The 22,664-nt window shown below is 37.7% G+C and overlaps 1 protein-coding gene across 1 annotated transcript in view; it reads left to right on the top strand.

Moving 5' to 3' along the window:
* The window catches only part of LOC150098029 (uncharacterized), a 995,665-nt gene that overhangs the window by 589,651 nt on the left and 383,350 nt on the right, over positions 1–22,664 (top strand). The window contains exon 28 of the mRNA XM_090406661.1: positions 7,223–7,276. Within this exon, the coding sequence (XP_090262787.1) occupies positions 7,223–7,276 (54 nt within the window). The remainder of the gene's footprint in view (positions 1–7,222; positions 7,277–22,664) is intronic.

The raw sequence follows: 22,664 nt of genomic DNA, 5'->3' as shown, positions 1-22,664 counted from the left end.
CTCTGCATGAAAAAAAACCTGCCTCTCACTCCCCTACTCACACCCTCTTTATACAGTTTCCATGGATGACCTCTGGTTCTCCCCTGATCTCCCACTATTCTCTGTAGAACTTCTCCACCATTGATCCTATAACAACCCCTTACCAATTTGTAGGTCTCCATCATATCTCCGCTCTTCCTTCTCTCCACTAGACTCTGCAAATTACATCTTTTCAATCTTTCCTCATACTCGACATTCCAGAGGCCAGAAACTACCTTAGTCAGTTGCCTTTGGATCCTTTCCAACATCTCTTCATCCTTCTGAAAACCAGGTGACCAAATCTCAGCACAAAAGTCCATGTGTAGCCTAATCAAAGCCTTATACAATGGAACAAGAATCTCCCTACTTCTACACGTCACTGTCCTTCGCATCATTCCCAGAAGTCTTTGTGTTGTCTTCACAATTTTGGCGATGTGTCCCCTAAATTTTAGATCCTTATCCGCTATCACCCCCAGATCTCTTATTTCCTCTACTTCCAACAATACATTCTCACCAAGCATAAATTCTGCATCCCATCTTTGTTTTCCAAATTTTAAAACCTTACATTTTGCAACATTGAACTCACATCCCCATTTGCTTGCCCAATCACTCAATTTATTCAAGTCTTCTTGCAAGGCCACAACATCTTCACTACTCTTTATGGTTCGTTCTCCCAACTTTGCATCATCTGCAAACAACTGAATATCTCCATCCAAATCTTTGCCAATATCATTACTATACAAGTTAAATAGTAATGGCCCCAAAACAGACCCCTGAGGCACTCCACTATGGGGGAGTGAAAATCCTCACTGCATGGAACACATGCATGACAGTCCCAAGTAAATGTCTGGTGTGGTGCAATGCAAAACACTATCATTTGCCCATTTTTTTTTTCGTGGAAAGCAATATTATAATGTTTGCTGCCACGCTCCTTGGGCATAGTTTGTTACCACACACCAAACAATTTCACTTCTTCAAGGTCAGTATGAGTATATTCATAGTTGCCTTGTGAGGCTCATATACCAACTACGAGCATACACACTTTCGCTGCTCGCCCCACACGCCAAGCAATTTCACTTCTTTGAGGTCAGTACGAGTAATCTCGTTGCTAGCGGTAAGCATCATATGAGTATATTCGTAGTTGGCTTGTGAGGCTCATATACCAACTACAAGTATACTCATAGTTGGCAGTGAACATGTTAATGGAATGATTTACCTTGACATACTGGAAAATTTTGTCCTTCCACAACTCAAAGACTTGCAACCACACATCCTCTTTCAACAGGATGTTGCCCCACCACACTGGTATTTGGTGGTACATGCAACTCTCGACAGGGTCTTCCCTCAGCGGTGGATAAGACGTGGAGGACCAATTCCCTGGCCACCATGATCATCAGATCTTACCACACTTGTTTTTTTCTTGTGGGAGTATGTGAAGAACACAGTCTACGCAAATAAAGTGAACAGCCTAGAGAACCTGAAGCATCATATTTCTGCTGCTATGTCCTCCATCACCCTTGACATGTTTAAGAGAACCTGGTCAGATATTGATTATCGACTTGACATTGGGCTTGCTACTGAAGGAGCACACATGGAAATATACTGATTTTTTTTTTACAAAAACTTGGTGAGTTCCTTTTCATTTGTACGACACCATAGGCCATATATTTAAGTAGCAGTAACATGCCAACACTAGGGAGGCCCAGATGGACACCCTGTATTCTTTAGAATATAAAGAATAGGTTATATTCTTTATATACCCTATTCTTTATATTCTTTATATCTCCTCTATAACATCATACTTTTCTCATAAGCTTCTGCATAATGCCATGATTCATCCATTTCATCCCTACTTTATTTATCCTCTTAACCATAGAGATGCAATCTAACATTACTATAAGTAACTGATTCCAGACCAAGTCACAGGCACTGCAGATTTTTTTCACCTTTCAACTGATCAAGACTCTATCTGTCCTTCATTTATCGTAGTCGTGTGCTCTGTAATTTCATACATCTCTCTTGTTCCGAGATACTTATACCTGCCTAGCTACTCCCCATGTCAAAACTACATGATCACTCTCTCCAATTGTTGGCATCATGGCAACATCTTCTATTGTAAAGTTAAATTGTTCATATTTGATCTAAATATATTAAAACTTATAACTTTATTGTAATGAGACCATAAACTTTTTAATAAAGATCATACAAATAGCCAATCAGTTTCACTAGCTGCTAACTAGCTTTCTCAAGGCTGTAACTGTGTGAATACAATTGCAAAAAATTAAATGAATACAGAAATGGTAGTAACTGTAGAGCAGCTCCATTTGATATTTCGTGTGGTGTAGCGTGCACGTATTTGATGCTTCAGTCAGTATCAAGTACACGACTACGCGTCACATGGTTTTTTGGGAATTGTAGTTCTGTTGAGCTGAGAGAATAGATGAGGTTTTTCCATATATCTTTAAGAATAATACCCTGATTTCTATTTAAATTATTGCCTGTGAGTAGTACTACTGCTGCTTCTTTTAAAGTTTAGTGTCTATAGTCATCTTCGATGTAAGGCATAGAGCTGTTTTTCCAGTCTATAACATGGTTGGAAGTTGAAAAATGATGAGCTAAACCTGATGTAATGATTCTGTTGTGATTGACATCCCCAAATGTTCTTTCTGTCTCATTTCAAGACTTCTAGAAGTCTGTCCAATATAGGAAAGGCCACACGTGCATGGAATTTCATATACTTCTGGATATTTAAAAAATGGGACCTTATCTTTAGGTGATCTTAAGATCTGTTGGATCGTGGTAGTTGGTTTGAAAACCACTCTGATGTTATGATCTTTTAACATTCTTGCTAATTTTGTGGACACTGTTAACATATGGTATGACTGCTGTGGACACCATTTCACGTTGTTGAAGGTTATTTTTAAACAGGAATTTTTTTTTAATGTTTATAGGGTAACCATTAAGAGATAGAGTATTCGCGATTTGAGATGGTTCTAACTGTACATCTTCTTCTTTTGAAATAAACTTCTGGGCTCTATTGCATGTGCATTATGCTCTGTTTCTGTGACTTATGATGGTTTGACAAATAATGTAGATATATTCCTGTATCTGTGGGTTTCTTGTAGATGGAAAGTTGGAAATTGTTATCTTGTCTCTTAACCAGTATGTCCAGAAAGGGTAGTTCTTTGTTCTTTTCAACTACTATAGTAAATTTGATCTTATTGTGTAGTGAGTTGATTTTATTAAGAAATACAAGTAGGTTTTCCATATTATCTTTCCAAAGGATGAAGATGTCATCCACGTATCTCCATCAAATCAAAGGTTTGGGAGAAATGTTAGAGAAAATATCATTTTCAAATTTTTCCATAAACAGGTCTGCACATGGTGGTGATAAGGGGCTGCAAATGGCTAGTCCTAATTGTTGGTATACTATGTCATTAACTTTGAAGAAATTGGATTTGAGACAATGATGAAACAACTCGGTGATGTCTTGAGGGAAGAGATCCTTTAGAATGTTAACAACCTCATCGACTGGTACGTTTGTAAATAAGGACACTACATCTAGACTTGGTCATAATGTCAGTTTGTGATATTTTAACTGTCTTAAGTTTTTCAACAAATTGTTGAGAGTTTTTAATATAAGTCTCGGTTTGTCTAATTTTTCCTTTTAGTAAGTTTGCAAGATGTTTGGCTAGTAGGTAAGTAGGTGAGGATCATCCATTCAAAGTTAATGACATAGTATACCAACAATTAGAAGGACTAGCCATGGGCAGCCCCTTATCACCACCATGTGTGGACCTGTTTATGGAAAAATTTGAAAATGATATTTTCTGTAACATTTCTCCCAAACCTTTGATTTGGTGGAGATACGTAGATGACATCTTCATCCTTTGGAAAGATAATATGGTAAACCTACTTGTGTTTCTTAATGAAATCAACTCGCTACTCAATAAGATCAAATTTACTATAGAAGTTGAAAAGAACAAAGAACTACCCTTTCTGGACACTGGTTAAGAGACAAGATAACAGTTTCCAACTTTCCATCTACAAGAAACCCATGGATACAGGAATATATCTACATTATTTGTCAAACCATCATAAGTCACAGAAACAGAGCATAATGCACATGCAATAGAGCCCAGAAGTTTATTTCAAAAGAAGAAGATGTACAGTTAGAACTGTCTCAAATCGCGAATACTCTATCTCTTAATGGTTACCCTACAAACATTTAAAAAAAATTCCTGTTTAAAAATAACCTTCAACAACGTGAAATGGTGTCCACAGCAGTCATACCATATGTTAGTACAGTGTCCACGAAATTAGCAAGAATGTTAAAAGATCATAGAGTGGTTTTCAAACCAACTACCACAATCGGACAGATCTTAAGATCACCTAAAGATAAGGTCCCGTTTTTTAAATATCCAGGAGTGTATGAAATTCCATGAACGTGTGGCCTTTCCTATATTGGAAGACTTCTAGAAGTCTTGAAATAAGACAGAAAGAACATTTGGGGGATGTCAATCACAATAGAATCATTACATCAGGTTTAGCTCATCATTTTTCAACTTCCAACCATGTTATAGACTGGAAAAACAGCTCTATGCCTTACATCGAAGATGACTATAGACACCAGACTTTAAAAGAAGCAGCAGTAGTACTACACACAGGCAATAATTTAAATAGAAATCAGGGTATTATTCTTAAAGATATATGGAAAAACCTCATCTATTCTCTCAGCTCAACAGAACTACAATTCGCGAAAAACCATGTGACGCGTAGTCATGTACTTGATACTGACTGAAGCATCAAGTACATGCATGCTACACCACATGAAATATCAAATGGAGCTGCTCGACAGTTACTACCATTTCTGTATTCATTTAATTTTTTGCATTTGTATTCACACAGTCAGAGCCTTGAGAAAGCTAGTCAGTAGCTAGTGAAGCTGGTTGGCTATTTGTATGATCTTTATTAAAAAGCTTATGGTCTCATTACAATAAAGTTATAAGTTTTAACATCTGCTATTATCATTGTATGAGACAATATTATTATATCTAACACTTGAGTTCATCATGTTGCTTCAGTGGAAATCTGCATTATAGGGATATAGCTCTAGAATTTCATTCTCCTTACTCATAATGTCTTATTTTCTATTTCCAGTCATTTTTCCCATATTTTATCACCCATTATTATCACCCATCTGTTGTTTGCCAGTTTTTTTCTGTCTGAACATTTCAGAATCATCTCTCTCTGCATTTCCTGGCCTGTTGCAATACCCTACTAAATATCTAAAATTTGTATGTACCTCAGCCTTGCACCAAATAGCCTCAAGTCTATTATCATTACTGTTTTCTTCATGTTCCATGTTCATTCAGAGGATACAACTCTGAAATCATCAGTAATACCCCACCTTCTCTTTTATCTCTTCTGTCCTTTTCAGAAAATGCTGTAACTGTCATATTCCATTCCTGTTAGTACGTCATCCTTTATTAACCACATGTCACTGACACCAGTAATTTGTGGACTGACTGACTGTCAAGGTCACACACACTCTGCATTCTTATTCCTAATACTCCTTGTTGGTGTGTAAGCACAGTTACTTTCTCCTGGTCTTCCTTTCCTTCTCACAATTCTTCACCCCATCATTGGACTCTATTGCTCCCATTCAGGCTATTCACTCATCTTTATCTTGTTTTCTTTTATTCTTTATCCCACACCAATTCTGGTATCTTACACTCACAGTCCCACCATCTAGTTTTTTTTTCCCTGACTGGCTGCTCACTCTCCTCCTCTCATCAACAATCTACCCAGCTTTACACCACCGCTCTCACTTAAATATAGGCTATCTGCAGCAAACAGCTCTCATCTACCTTGAAATTTATCCAATACATCCATGTTTTCAAGCCCCCCCCCCTTCCTGCTCATTCTAGTTATCATGCCATTCATGATCATTGCTCTTCTCCTCAGTTTTCTGCTGTCATACCATGGCAATACACTCACAGTTCTCTCTCACACATACTCTTCTACTTCACCGTCTCTAGCAACACTCCAAATCCCTGCTACCTCATTCACTCTTCCTTGCAAATCATTTGTTCCTATCAACTCAGTCAACTCCTCTGCCTTTTGACACTTTTTCATTTTCACATCTTTCACCATGGAACCTTCATAGAACTATAGTTTCTACCATTCCACTGAAAATCATTCATCTTTGACTCATCTACCAGTGGCAATCTTCAACTACCATCCTCTTAACTAAATGTCGTAACTCACTCTGTACATGCTGCTATTTATTCCCCAACCTTGCTAATTCTTTCCTAATATCTTTTCTTGTGTCCACATCTTTCATATGAGCTTCTTTACCATTGTGCTTTCATTCTTCTACCATTCTTCTGTCTTACCACCCTCTATTGAGTCCTTCACCACATTTATACCACATTCACTATTCCCAATTTTTACTATGCTTCTATCACTTACTCATGCTATCAATTGTTTCTTTCACCAAATTACTAGCCTGCTTTTTTTTAACTTTTTTTTTAATCACTCACTCACTGCTCTTTTACAGTATCTCCCTTTGCTATCTGACGGGCACTCATTCTTCTTGGTACATTCTTACTACTCTCACCCTCTGTTTCCAGTTAACTCCAAATTGTACCTTTGCATACACTTCACTTAGAAATTCATAACTTATTTACATAATCCAACAAATATATTTATCACACCTTATGTTTTTTAAAACTACTTGAAAATTTAATTAATGAATAGACAAAACAGTTACCATCTTGCTTTCAGTGCTCATCTTTATGTGATGCTCTAAGTGTAAAGACTTTGTAATAAAACTGAAACAAAGCACACACACACACACACTACAAACCCACAATTTTTACTTCAACTCTCATACATAAAGGCATAATAATCCACAGTTAATTAACCAAAAAAAAAAAAAAAAAACTCGTCCAAAACCTGCAGTGTTCTTGCACAAAGAGCACTGTGATGCACTACCTCATTGTTCATGCTTAGTCATATATAAAAAATACATCTAAATACAGATGAAAATTATGAACAGTAATAAGAATGCCATTTCCATGCTTATGTTAGCTTAAAAATAGATCATATTAGTTAAGCATGATATTGTATTTTTGAATACTTTCCGAACTTGTCTTGACTCTCTAATTTATAAGCAGTATTCCTTCGTTTGTATGTCTAGGGAGACCAAGGAAAAGATGGAGTAGATGGGAGTCCTGGAAAACCAGGTCCTTCAGTAAGTATTATTTTTTTAATAATTAAGATTAATTATAAATTAATAATATTAATTCTAACTTATTAATATTAATAAATTAGAAATTGTACACACACACACACACACACACACATGTATTTGTGTGTGTGTGTGTGTCATTATTATTTGTTATCACAAAACCTCCATAAAGTCAAAAGATTTATCTTGGGAGATCCTCAAACCTTGCCTTAACCTCTTTCACTGTTTCTGTAACCACAAACTTTTGTAAAAACAACATTGCAAACATGTAGAGAAGCAATCAGAAATTTGATTGTCTTTTCACTTCTTCTCTGTCCAGGCCATAATTTCAATGATAGACTGTTTTTGCCTAAAACTAGGAAAGTAGTATCAATTTTATTTTATTTTTTAAATACTCACATCCCTATAATATCAGGATATTTACTCGGTCTCTCGTGACTGCTTGTGAAAAGATACAGTTCTCCTTGACAATGGTTTAAAAGATGCAAACCAAAATATCTGTGTAATTAATTAAATTTATTAATCATTTTTAGTGTGCTTGCATGTTTTTTACTACACTTTCCAATATATCCTCACTGCATTGAAATGCAAGTGACCAAATCTTTGTACAGTAATTATTATTATTATTATTATTATTATTATTATTATTATTTCGGGCGACTCCAGGAGTCCTTAGACTCATCGAGGGAGGCCCTAAACATCATGTCCACACAACTATACGATTACATTCTCACAGTATCTATCATACCTTGTCTTGAACTCGTTCACCGTCATAGCACCCACAACAGACTCTGGCAGCTTATTCCACTCATTTACCACTCTAAAAGTAAAGAACCCAGCTCTAACACCCCTGCTAACCACACTCTTGCCCAGCTTCCATAGGTGTCCCCTAGTTCTCCCACCACCAGTCCTGATCTCAAAAATATCCTCTGAATTAATCCTATAGAATCCCTTTAGCAATTTGAATGTCTTAATCATATCTCCCCTCCTCTGCTTATCAACTAGTTTCTGCAACCCACAAATCTTCAACCTGTTCTCATATGGTTCATTCCATAGACCTATTATCATCTTAGTCACTCGCTTCTGGATCCTCTCCACCTCCTCCCCATCAAGAAGGAACCGAGGTGACCAAATCTGGGCACAGTAGTCGAGATGAGGTCTTATCAAGGCTCGGTACAGAGGTACAATAACTTGCTTGTCTCTGCTCGTCAAGGTATTTTTCAATAACCAAGTGAGTTGATGAGCTGATTTAGCTACTTTTGCAATGTGCCCCCTAAACTTCATCTCCCTATCCACCAACACTCCCAAGTCCCTAGCCTCATCAATCTCTTGGAGTACAGTTCCACCAATGTGGTATACTGCTGCTAATCTTTTCACTCCAAAATGCATAACCTTACATTTTGTCACATTAAATTGACATCCATTCTCCTTAGTCCAGAACTCCAATCTATCTAAGTCATCCTGCAAGACTTTGACATCTTCTGCATTCACTATTGCCCTATCCAACTTTGCATCATCCGCGAACAAATGAATTGTTCCACTTAGATCCTTCCCTATATCGTTAATGAACAGATTAAACAGCAGTGGTCCAAGAACAGAACCCTGCGGCACACCACTAGTCACAGGCCATCTTTTGGACTCTACTCCTGAATAAACTACTCTTTGCTATCTCTCCATCAACCAACCACCTATCCATCTCACCAATCCTATATCCATTCCCATATGTTGTAGTTTATGGATTAGTATTCCATGTGGTATCCTGTCAAACACCTTTGCCAGGTCCAGCAGTATCACTGTAAACCCATTTCCCTTATCCAGTTCAGCCCTCACCATTATTATTATGTGAATCTCCAGGAAGTCCAAAGACTCATCGAGGAAGGGTGCCTACTCTACAGCTCTCCGTATTTCCACCACTAAGTCCACCAACTACAGCGAACCACATCATCTACACCAATGCCATCTACTGCCCATCACCGCCATTAGCATTTTCACAAACAATTACAAACATCCATGCCCACAACAGGATTCGAACCTACAGCCTTTTGGCTGGAGAGCAGATGTGCTAACCATTCGGTCAACCAGGCTGGCAGTCTATGTGCTATCTATAATCTATATGCTACTTATTACTTTAAGTAAGGAGGAAACTAACCTTTTTACTTTTATAATTTAGTATCCATCACATCACTGACATAATACATTGTAATATCCTCAAACATTTTGCAACATATTCCCTAAATTTTAGACCTTGGATCACCATTACCACAAAATCTCTTATTTCTCCCACCTGATCTAAGATATCAAATTTCTATATTCCATCTCATCACTGCTTTCCATATTTTAAAATCTTATGCTGAATTAAATAACATTACATCTAAAATTACATTAAAATATAACACTGAATTGACAACATCACTCTCATGTGATCACTCATTCACATAAACCATTCATATCCTGTGATAAAGCCACTCATTTTCTGTATTTCTGATAGTTTTCTACAGTTTTGAATCATCTAAAAACAACTGCAAATCTCCATTTAAACCTCTCCCAGTGTTATTAACATACAAGTTAAAGAGAAATGCCCACAGAACAGATCCTAGGGCAGTAGTAAATATCCTCTTCTGGAATTTCTCCACTATATACAACTTGCTAATACCTACCAAATTCCCACTCTCCTATCCGGTGCACAATTCTATTATCTGTTCAGTTTAAGAACCAAAATGCCATATGGTAATCTAGGAGAAGCCTTGTAAAATCTAAATATGCTACTATAATGCATATTTTTGCCTAATGTATTTGTCTCCTTGTAATTTATTATTATTATTACATGGTCATCTCCCTAGTTTCTGAAGACTCATTACAGGAGGTCCACATTGGCTCTGTTCAGATAATATCTACAATACTCTCCTTCAATTTATTTGCTTACAAAGCACTTCCAAAAGTCTGGTAACACATTTACAAAGTCACCAATATCAAATGAAAAATCTAGTCCTGAAACTCTTACTCTTGAACCACACTGTGAATCATTTTCCAGGGATGGCTGCTTGTTCTCCTCCCCTCACATCATTTGATGAAAAATTTCCTTTTCATTCTCTTCTGCTTATCAGTCAACTTCTGCAATTCGCAAATCCTCAGTCAGTCTTAATTGAAAGCACATTCCTCATACCACTCCCATCTTGGTAACTTACCTCTGTATTTTTCCACTATTTCTTCATGCTCCAAGAAACCCAAGTAACCAGATTTCTGTACAGTAATCCAAAGAAAACTTTATAAAATAGATAATAACTTCCTTATCTTTAATTACCCATGAACACATGAGCTACAGCCACAGGATATACTGGGAGGTATAGGGCTATTGTTCGCCCACCGTTTGTAGGTCTCTGCTTGGCGTCTTGCCAAGAATAGTCGATTCATGCTGAAGGGGAGAAAGGAATAAAGAACGTATGAATTGGTCGCCAACAAGCGAAATCACGTGCTTTATAGGTAAAATTTTCCAACTGTTATACAAGCAACATAGTTAACTACAATAATCATAAAAGAGAAGTTAATTTTCTGACCTGTAATAATAAACAACTCATCCCACAATACGAACTGATTACCCTATTATCAGAATGGATACTCCTTTTTCTGACATGCGCAGAAGTGTCGAAGGATCTCTAATCGGTGGGCGAACTATAGTTACCTTATCTTCGGGACAGATATGACTTAGAAGAGATCAAGTCAGCTCTGTAACAGGCCAGTAAGCCTAAACGTAGTAGGGAAAAGAACAAGATCTTTAATTACCTGTGTGTTTTTCAATAACCAAATAATCCTTTGAGCTGTTTTGGCCACTTATCGAACATGTCCACTGAATTTCAACTCAGTATCCACTATCATCCTCAAATCCCTAGCCTCAGACTCCTGGAGTCTGGTTCCATCAGTGTAGTACACATTATGTAATATTTTCATTCCAAAGAGCTTTACATCATGCTTCATCATCATCATCATCAAATTGCTATTATGTGCCCTTAAGGATGTAAACAATACCATGGTAGTACTGCATGATAGCTTTGGGTTATTATAACTTCCTCTTGACAGTTTTCTCCCCAAATTAGTTTGTTATCTGCTGCTACCTCAATATTGTCAGATTTTATATTATGCTATTCTCAAGTATTTTTGTGTGCATTAACCCACCTAGACCTTGATCATCTGGTAGGTTTTTTTTTTAGCCTGTAATTCTGCATCAGACATGCTGTTTTACTAATCTTTCCTCTCCCATTTTCTGTTTAAGTGATAATCCACCTTAGATTAAATGTCCTCATATATTCATTAAATGATAACACTATTGAATTCCTCTTAATGTCTTCCTTCTACCATTATACCATTATTTTTCTCTTCTGATTTTCTCCCAACTCTCAGATCTGTAAACTAAAGTTGCCTGAATATTCTCTTGTATAAACCTATTTTGTGTTTGACTAATTTCTCTCTGATTTCATATAAATTTATTCACCTAATTCTCTGCCATATTGGTTTTGCTCACTGTGTTGTTTTATTTCCATATTTAATGTGCCATCTTTATTAAAAACTGGGCATAAATAGCTCATATATCTTACCTGTTTTCAGCAAGTTATTCAACAAGAATACAGTTAATGGTTTCCATGTTCCTTTTTTTTTTTTCATAGTTTTTGTCTTATTCTTGCTGATTTTCGTACCAAACTTTTACAGCAGTTATTCAGTTTAGTTAAAGAATTACTGGACTTATATGAGAGTATAACATCATCTGCATAAAGTAAAGAGCCGAGATGACATTCTCCAATTTTGATATCAAGTTTAAGGTACTTTTCTTCATAATGTGATTCATACAGATCTCTCCAGATGATAATAATGATGATACAGATGATGATGATGATGAATAGTGAAGCTAGTATGCATCCTTGTATTATACCTGATTTACATGAAAGCATCTCCAGGTACTCCTTTCAGTTCTGACTGCTGACTTACAACATAGACTTAATATGATTCAGTATAACATGTTTCTACCATATAAATGTAGCATTTTGAACAGCATTTCCCTTGGCACCAAGTCCTATGCCATTTCAAATCTTAAAAACTTAAATATAAATCCTTATTTATATTTTCCTTATTTCTCAGTTATTTGTCTCAAAGTGAAAATCTTATCCTGATGGTCCATATTTGGCCGGATAATCCTCAGCTCAGATCAAGTTCCTCAGCTACAACTTGTCTTAGCTTCTCAAGTATTCTGGCATAAATCTTATCTTTGATTCTCATCATGATGAATGGAATTTTTTATGGGCTTTTTTAAATTTAAGATGAGTGCCTTTGCAATATGGAGCTGGCATGGTGCCCCCCTATCAGAACCTGAATTTTTTATCCTCTATACAGAAAAATCATCTAGAGAATATACATGCACACAATTTATAGACAAAACATACTATTAGTGAACAATAGATGGCATTATGTGTAGATGGAAGATTGTGTAGTGTAGATGGTGGGTTATGTTGAGTGGCATGCCATCCCATGATTGGACTCCTTGGAGGTGTCACATTATTATTAATAATAAATAATAATAATAAGGTAATGCCTTTTTGTTCCCTTTTAGGGAATAGGTAAGGCCTTTTAACCCTATCTAACTGTTGGAGACTGAGTGGGCAGTTCAGTTATTATTATTATTATTATTATTATTATTATTATTATTATTATTATTATTATTATATAAGCACCTCTATGGAGTCAGAAGATTCATTATTCATGCAGGTGCCTATCATGCCTCTTCTTAAACTCATTTACTGATGAAGAACTCGCCACTACCTCTGGCAACCATTCTACCCATTCACAACCCTCCAAGCAAAATATCTTGTCCTAACACCCTTGCTAACCACACTACTCTGGAGTTATTTTCTCTAAATCCAGTGTAATTTAATAAAAAGGTGGCACACCATTTGGCAACTCCTATAGGTAGAGATGATCTTGCTAATGCTTCTGCCTGGTATCTCCACTTGGGCCTGGCTCCCACTGAAGAGACCTCAATAAAGGTCGAAACTAGTCTGGCCCTTCCCTTAATGCATAATATTATACATATCTGCAAGGAGATGTGTTTTGCATTATGGAAGATACTGAGTTAGGAGTGATGTTAGCTTGCTCCACCTTTGCAACGAGTTGTCCGGTGTTGTACCACCTTACCCCAGTCCTGAAGATACTTTCAGGTGCAAACTTTGTTTGCTCACACTTGGATAAAGGATTAAACTAAATTTATTATAGTCTAACTTATAATAAATTATAAGTGAAAAATAAACTTTTAAGAAATTACAAAGTTTTGCATATAGTTCACACACGAAAAAAGTTTACAACTTTAAGAGATAGTGAATGTTTTATGGCAGTTTCAGATATTTTAGAATTTGGTTGAAGAGAATCAGCATTTCTACTCAACAATTGTTGGCTTGCCTTTGTCACTGAGTCACACAATTTTTTGCTAATACTGCACCGATCGTTTGTATAGAGATGGAAGTAACTAGTAGGGGAAATGTGAGAGAAAAGGGCTCGCATTCGAGCAAAAAAAAAAAAAAGAAACCTAACTTAGCCCTTGTAATACTTATATTGCAACTTTGTAGAGCTTCTGACAGACATGATAATTCCTGTAGGATATCAATCATTAATGCTAGATCTTTTAAAAATTCCTAACTGAGAAGTCAGTTTAAAAAGCTCTTATATTTATCGTTTGATGCAAAATGCTTGCATAAAGCTGGGTAATTTCTCGACAAAGCAAGAGCCGTTCGTAAACTGCAAGCTGCCCATTATGGTCCAAACACACGGCCGATCTTTGAAATTTCAATACCAAGGTCTTTTGCAATTGTATTTAATTCTCGTTGATTTTTTGGTGATTGATGTTAAAAAGCATATAATTTATCCATACATATTTCAAAATTATTTATTTCTTTAATGTTTTTTATCGAATCATCTAATGCTAAGTGTAAATGATGAACGCAATGCTAAATCACAACGTTTTTGTAGAAGTTGGATTGCAAATTTTTGTAGAATTTGATTGCAACACCTGATTTATTTCCTAACATTACACTAGCTCCATCAGAACAAAATGCAATGAAATGATATTTTATATAGTTATCAGAAAATCCATATGAATTTAAAGTAGCAATTATAGTTTGATTGCAAATTTTTGTAGAATTTGATTGCAACACCTGATTTATTTCCTAACATTACACTAACTCCATCAGAACAAAATGCAATGAAATGATATTTTATATAGTTATCAGAAAATCCATATGAATTTAAAGTAGCAATTATAGTAGCATGTATACATTTCACGGTGGTATTTTCTAGTTCTACAAGATTATTAAACAAGAAGGACAAGGGGCTCGCAAATTTGAGAAAAATTTAACAAAGGGCTCGCGCAAGCCCCTTATAGCTCACCACTGCCCAAGTCCATGTCTTTGTTATTTTCCTGTAGTTCAGTTCCATCAATATAGTACACAGCCTCTGATCTCTTCCCAAAGTGAATTACCTTACACTTGATCACATTAAACTGGCAGTCATTTACCTTTGCCTATATTGCCAGTCTACGTAAATCATCTTACAGATCACTACATCATATTAATTTATTATTATTATTATTATTCTGACCTCCATGGAGTCAAAAGACTCATCGTGGGAGGTCCTTCCTAAGAAACACAGTCTATCAAGACTCATCGAGGGGAGGTCCCCCCCCCCCTAAGAAACACAAAGTCTATCATACCACTCCTTAAACTCACTGACCGTTCTTGCTCTCACCACTCCATCAGGCAATGCATTCCATGGTTCAACCACCCTACATGCAAAGAAACCACACCTCACCCTCTTTCTCACAGTTTCCTTTCTTAACTTCCAGGGATAGCCTTTTGTCATCACTCCTTCCCGCTGTTCAACCACGCGAAAGAACTCCGCAGTGTCAACCCTGTAACCACCTCTCAACAGTTTAAAAGTTTCAATCATATCACCTCTCCTTCTTCTATCCATCAAACTCTGCAGTCCATGTTCCCTCAGCCGATCCTCATAACTATCATTGTACAGTCCTGAAACCATCTTTGTTATCTGCCTTTGTACCCTTTCCGCAGTTAATTTATCCCCTTCAAATCCTGGGGACCAAATCTGAGAACAATAGTCTAAGTGTGGTCTGATCAGGGTCTTATACAACGGAATGATAACTGTTTTATCACTGCAGGTCAGCGTCCTTTTCATTATTTCAGCAATCCTCTGTGTTATCTTTACCACCTTTGCAATATGTCCCCTAAATTTCAGATTTCTATCAATCATCAACCCCAGATCTCTTGTCTTCCCTACTTCCTCCAGTATAACTCCTCCCATAGAGTATGCAGTCTCCCATCGATGTTTCCCAAACCTCAAGACCTTACATTTTGCAGCATTAAACTGAAACCCCTCCTCTCCCATTCATTTGCCCATCTATCTAGCTTATTCAAATCCTCTTCCAGGGCTGCCGCATCTGCACTATTACTAATAATCCTTCCCAGCTTCGCATCATCCGCAAACAACTGAATATCCCCTTGCAATCCACTGCCAATGTCATTGATATAAAGGTTAAATAATATAGGTCCCAGTACTGAGCTCTGTGGGACCCCACTTGTAACCCTCTGCTTCCTTGAAACTGCCCCACCATACACAATCACTGATACCTATCTGACAGCCAATCCTGAATCCAGTTGACCAATCTGACATCCAGACCCATGTGCTGCAACTTAAATATCAGTTTATCATGTGGCACCCTGTCAAATGCCTTCGCTAAGTCTAAGAAAATTGCAGTATATGCCTTTCCCTCATCTAATGTTCTTGTAACTTTATTATAAAAGGCTAGCATATTGCTAAAACAAGAGCGCCCTTTCACAAATCCATGTTGACTCTCACAGATAATATTACCCTCATTTGCCTAATGTATATCGTCCCTCACTACTTTCTCCAAGATCTTAACAACTACTGATGACACACAGACTGGCCTATAATTAGACACTTCCAGTCTGTTACCACCCTTATGCAATGGCACTATCTTACCTTCCTTCCATTCCCTGGGCACCTCTGCCGAAACCAGACTTTCATTGAAAAGCGAGGTTAAAGGCACTGTCAGTTCCCTAGCACATTCTCTCAAAACTCGTGGTGAAATACCATCCAGTCCCAAAGCTTTACTGACATCCAGAGTACTCAGTATCTGAAACACGCTCTTCTCCTGTACCTCTAAACCTCGAACCTGCCCTATCCCTCTAGTATTAAAACTGACTCCTCTAAGATGAAATACTCCAATAAAGTGTTCATTGAACAATTCCACTATGTCCTCTGCATCAGTCACTCTATTCCCATTTTTATCCCACAATATCATTCTTCCACAGTCATTTCTCCTCCTACTGGCTATATATCTAAAAAATTCCCTAGGATTTTCTTTGGATCTTAGAGTCAATCTCCTCTTATATTCCAGTTTCATCTTCATACTGGTCACTCTTCTGGCCTATGTCTTATACTCTTCATGCATCTTCTCTTCTTCTGCGTGGTTAGCCTAGTGGCTTTGCCCTTCGCAACCATATGCCTGGGGAAGGAGTGTCCTAGGTTCGATTCCTGTCAATGACGTGATGAGCTGAAGGATCTTCCTCAGTCTTAGCCAAGTTAGCTGGTCTTGGGCATCGACAGTAGGGTTTTTTCCACCAGTTTATCTGGTGTTTTTCATCCCGCAAGCAGGCAAATCGGTCTGAGGACACACACGGATTACAGTCAGGAATACTGACCCAGCCATAGGTCTGATTCGTCAGATTAGGCCAGTTCCGGAGCCCTAATAAAATTTGGGGGGACTAGATGGTACCATGAATGCCTGTATAAAGGGGGAACGCTGTATCATCACACGGAATTTAATTTATTTATCTTCTCTTCACCTGTCTCCTTATATCTCTTCCATCGTCTCTTTTTCACATGCAATTCCTGTTTAATATTGTTTGTTTAATGTAATATTGTTTAATATTGTCATCCACTTTACTCCAAGTTATGTCCTCTTGTTCACTCATGGTAATCAACTTACAATTGCTGCTAACAAATATTCTTTCATAATTTCTCACGCACTAATGATATCCTGGCCTTCCAATTCCTCCCTCCATGAAACTTCCCCAAGTTGACATCTTAGACTATTTGAATCACCTGCCCTATAATTCCACATACATTCCTGTCTCTTTTATTACTCCTACATGTCTATTCATTTTCCAAGTCAAAACCATATGGTCACTCTATCTCTCCAACTGCTGGGAGAGATGTCATCTAAGTTATTATCAACTCTTCTGATGCTATAAACAAATCCAAAACTCTTGACCTTCTTGTTCCCTCTATTGCATTTTGCTTAAGACATTTGTCCCTCAAGAATTCTAGAAATTCCATTCCCTTATTTCTACATGCATCTTCCTCTTCCCAATTTATACTACTGTAGTTAAAATCTCCCATAACAATCATTCTTCTTGCACTTGTCAAACTCAATTGTCTAAACATTTCCTGGTCCCCACCCTCTGTGCTCCTGGGTCTGTATCAACACCCCACTAAATATCCTGTCTTTCCCACCTCTACCTCACACCATATGCTTTCAAAATCATTAGTGCCACTGCCTTCCAAAGTCTCCACTCTTAGAGGATATACGTCGTCACTTATCATAAGCAGTACTTCACCATCACGCTTTCCCTTCCTATCCTGCAGAAAAATGCTGTCCCCAGCGACTTCTATTGTTATTATATCCTCTTCTGTCATCCATGTCTCAGTGATCCCAATAATTTTTGGCCAGGCTGATGCTATCTGCTCCACCAATTCCTCTCCCTTATTTCGGATACTCCTGGCATTAGTATAAAACATATACATGCCGTTGTTTCTATACCCAACATTACCCCCTGTAGACTCCACGGGGCTCAGTGTTAGCTGATGTCATCTCCCAAGTACCCATTTCCACAAGAGGCCACCCCTGCTACCATCCTCCCTGGGACACACTGACTTGTTCAGAACAGCAATCTCTCCAGATGCCTACATCTTTCCTCATTCATACAATTCCTCTCTGTCCTCAAACGCACTCCATGCATCCACATATTCCAGTCCTACAATAAAAAATTGGTTAGAATATAATAAATTTAGTTTAATCCTTTATCTAAGTGTAAGCAAACAAAGTTTGCACCTGAAAATATCTTCAGGATAGGTAGTAAGGTAGTTGGTAAGGTAAGGTAGTGCAACACCAGGTAGGTAAGGTAGGTAAGGTCTGAGGTAAGGTAGTGCAACACCAGGCAACTCCGAGCAAAGGTGGGCCAAGCTATCATCACTCCTTGTCTCAGTATCTCCCATAATGCAAAGCACATCTCCTTGCGGACATGTATACTGCTATGCATTAAGGGAATGGCCACTACCCAGACCGTTTTCAACCTTTATTGAGGTCTCGTCAGTGGGATGCAGAGTCAAACAAGGAGATCAAAAGACTCTTCGAAGCCAGCAGGGTTCGAACCTGCACAGTAATACCCAAATGGATTTTGAATCCATCGCCTTTACCCCTCGGCCACAACTGCTTACTATCGCGCTTTGCATCATCAGCAAACAACTTGAATATTTCCTATCAAATCGTTTCCTATATCATTGATATACAAACTAAACTACGGAATACCAAGTAGTGAGCCCTTTGGTACACCACTAGTCACTTGCCTTCTTCTAAATTCCATCTGTCCATCCACCCTCTAGTTCAAATCAATAGAATTTATGTCCAATTTATGCAAGAAAGTTCTATGTGGAATCCTCTCAAATGCCATTTGCAAAGTCCAGCAGTATCAATGAATAACCATTTCTCTTATCCAACTCCATTGTAATTTTATTATAAAAAGTAAACAAATCACTCAGGCAAAAGGAATCATCTGATTCTTTTTATAGAACTCTTTCCTCCATTACTTAGTCATCCAAAACATTTTGCCACCTTCCTGATATTTATTTTCAGTATTCTTGCTCAATTCTTAAACTTTACAAAATTATGCTGCATCTTGTAAAATATCATATTTCTATCTCCCCCCTCAACTCCTAAATTATGTCTTTTATCAGTTTCTCCAATAACTTTACCACCACTCGTTAGATACTGAGTGGCCTATAATTTGTTGCTTCTGTCTTAGAAACCTTTTATGCAGTGATATTATTTTGTCCTCTTTCTACTGTGAAGGTGCCAATACTGAGACTTAAATTAAACAGCCCGGTCTGAGCAGCTGATAATTCCCTTGCACATTCTAATAATACATGAGTTGATATGCCATCTAATCCCATGGCCATGTTCACATTAATTATGCAAGGGATAATTAATCACATTAATTATCCATGTTCACATTAATTATTATGATTTTTTATTATATTACATAGCTCTGTGGTGTCGAAAGAACTCGTTATAGGCGACCCAAACTATTGTACTTCTCCTTGAATCCATTAACAGCCAAAGCACTCATAACTAACTCTGGTAATCCATTCCATTCATTCATTCATTACTCTCCAAACGAAAAATGTAGTGTTCACACCCTTGCTAACCACACTTTTCCAGGGATGAAATCTTGATGATCCCTTCCCTCTGTACTGTCATAATTTGTTCTCTCTGCACTCACTCTCAAAACCCTTACTACAGACTTGCTCACCAATTTCACTCTCCTTCCACAATTTTAACTTTTGCAATGAATCCATCTCACAAATTCTACACTATACAAAATCACACAAACTTAACTGATTCAACAAAAATATCTTGGCTGTCATTGTTCTACTACCAAATTATGGCTCAGTAACTCAGCTTTGTTTTGCTTCTGTTACCTCCTTACCATCTGTCATTCCTCATTTTACTTTCACATAGTGATATAACTCTTTAGGACTTTTTTTTGGCTTTCTCTTCTCTCATAATTCATTTTGGTGTCCTTATGATGCAGGTCATCATTCTTGCCTGTGCCTTATACTTCTCCTGGGCATGCTATTCACCTTTTTCTTTATACTTCCTCCATATCATTTTCTCTCTGAAATTCCTGTTTAATGATTCTATTCATCCTTGTAAGTCCTACCTGATATATACTTCTAACTCTGGGTATATAGTCTGATACTGCTTTCTCCAAACACCCTTTGACCACTTCCATGCACCACAAACATCTCTCTTCCTCCAAATTCTTATGCCATGGCACTTCTGAAAGCTGACTCCTCAGCTTGTTATAATCACCTGCTTTGTAATTCCGCATATATCCCTTCTTGACAGAAAATTCTGCATGTATGGCATTCTCCCATGTCAAGATCTCATGATTACTTTTCCCTAGTTGGAGGCAGCATAACTGGATTGGGCATTGTTAAGTTCTCTGATACTATGACCAGTTCAAGCATTCTCAAGCCTTGTGTCTCCTCCATTGCATGCTGTCTCAGGTAATGGGTTCTTAGCTGCTCTATAATTTCCATTTCCTGCCCTGTGACCATTCCTCCTCTCAATCTATGCCACCATAGTTGAAATCTGCCATAATAATTACTCAATCTGCACTCTATGCTAATTTGCTAATGCATGCCATCCTCATTCTTCCTTACACCCACAACCCTTGTAACCCTTGGATTACAGCAACAACTGATTGTATATATATCATGCTGTTGGCTTCTATTTCACATCAGGCAGCATCAAATAAACTTCTCTCTGCATCCCCGTTTACTGGATGTACTTCTCTTTTTGGCTTCAGTTCTTCTGCTATCATTAGCAAACTAGTCTTCTCATCCCATTCCTTCTCTCCTTTCTGAAGATATTATATCATTTGCATTCCATTGTTATAACTGTATGATAGATATAACAATGTCATGCAAGTCTCATTAATGCCTATAACTTTTTTGCTAAATTAAGCCAACCAATGCCATAAACTCGTTACCATTATTCCAAATACGTTTGGCATTAGTGTACATAATAATTATAAACAAATCTTACCTGAAATACTTAGCTAAGAAATTCCTCTGTAATTCTGACATTCAGTTGTATTTCTCGTTTCACAGATGGGCATGATGAGACCTATTATGGTACTCCCCAGTACTCGATAGCATCCTCCATACTCCAATCATTTAGAATTTAACCTTCTGACCATGCCTTCTGAATTATGCAGTGCAGCCACTGCAAAACTTTAATACTTCCATATTTGAGCATTTCTGGCCAGATATCATATATTCCTGCTGTCTTTCCATATTTCATTCTGATCAATCTCAAGTATTGATATACACTCCTGACCACATCTTCTTGGTACTCTCTACCATTGATTTCTCAGTGCTGTTTCATTTAACAGTCTTTGAAAGTAATCACTACAGACATCCTGAATGTACTTATTTTCAGTCTATATGAAGCAGTTGGCCTGATTGGCTGAGTGGTTAGTGTATCCACACTCCAGCCAAAAGGCTGCTGGTTCGAATCCTGCCGTGCACATGGATGATTATGAAAATAGTAGTAGTGGTAGTCGGCAGTAGATGGCATTGGTGTAGATGATGAAGGTAGTTGCGATTGGTGGCGATGTAGAGTTGATACCCTCCCTCGATGAGTCATTGCACTACCTGGAGGTGTTACGTAATAATAATAGTAATAATCAGGTTGAAGGAGAGATACCAGAGAGTGGTTTATGCAGGAGTGGAGTCTAAAAGACGGCTTTTGACTAGTGGTGTGCTGCAGGGCTCTGTTCTTGGACCACTACTTTTCAATTTGTTCATCAATGATATAGGAAAGGATTTGAGAGGAAGTGTTCACTTGTTTGCTAATGATGCAAAGTTGGGTAGAGCAATTGTGAGTGCACAGGATGTCAAAATTTTACAGGATGATTTGGATAGTTTGGAGGACTGGGCTAGGAAAAATAGATGTCAATTTAATGTGGCAAAGTGTAAGGTTATGCACTTTGGGGTGAAAAGAATAGCAGCAGTATATCGCATTGGTGGAACCGTACTCCAGGAGATTGATGAGGCCAGGGATTTGGGAGTGTTGGTGGATAGGGAATTGAAGTTTAGGGGACACATTGCAAAAGTGACTAAATCAGCTCATCAAATCACTTGGCTTCTGAAAAATACTTTAACATGCAGAGACAAACAAGTTGTTGTTCCTCTGTATCAAGCCTTGATAAGACCCCTTCTGGACTACTGTGCCCAGTTATGGGCACCAGGGTTTCTTCGTGATGGGGAAGAAGTGGAGAGGATCCAGAGACGAGTGACCAAGATGATAGAAGGTCTGTGGAATGAACCTTATGAGAATAGGTTGAAGATTTGTGGGTTGCAGAGATTGGACGATAGGCGAAGGAGGGGTGATATGATTTAGACATTCAAATTACTGAAGGGTTTCTATAAGATTGATCCAGAAGATAGTTTTGAAAATATGACTGGTGGT

The sequence above is a fragment of the Typopeltis vanoorti genome, chromosome 16, assembly GCF_054136105.1.
Source record: "Typopeltis vanoorti isolate ZY-2024b chromosome 16, IOZ_Tvanoo_1.0, whole genome shotgun sequence".
Classification (NCBI taxonomy): Eukaryota; Metazoa; Arthropoda; class Arachnida; order Uropygi; family Thelyphonidae; genus Typopeltis; species Typopeltis vanoorti.
This window is presented reverse-complemented; position numbering and strand designations above follow the sequence as displayed.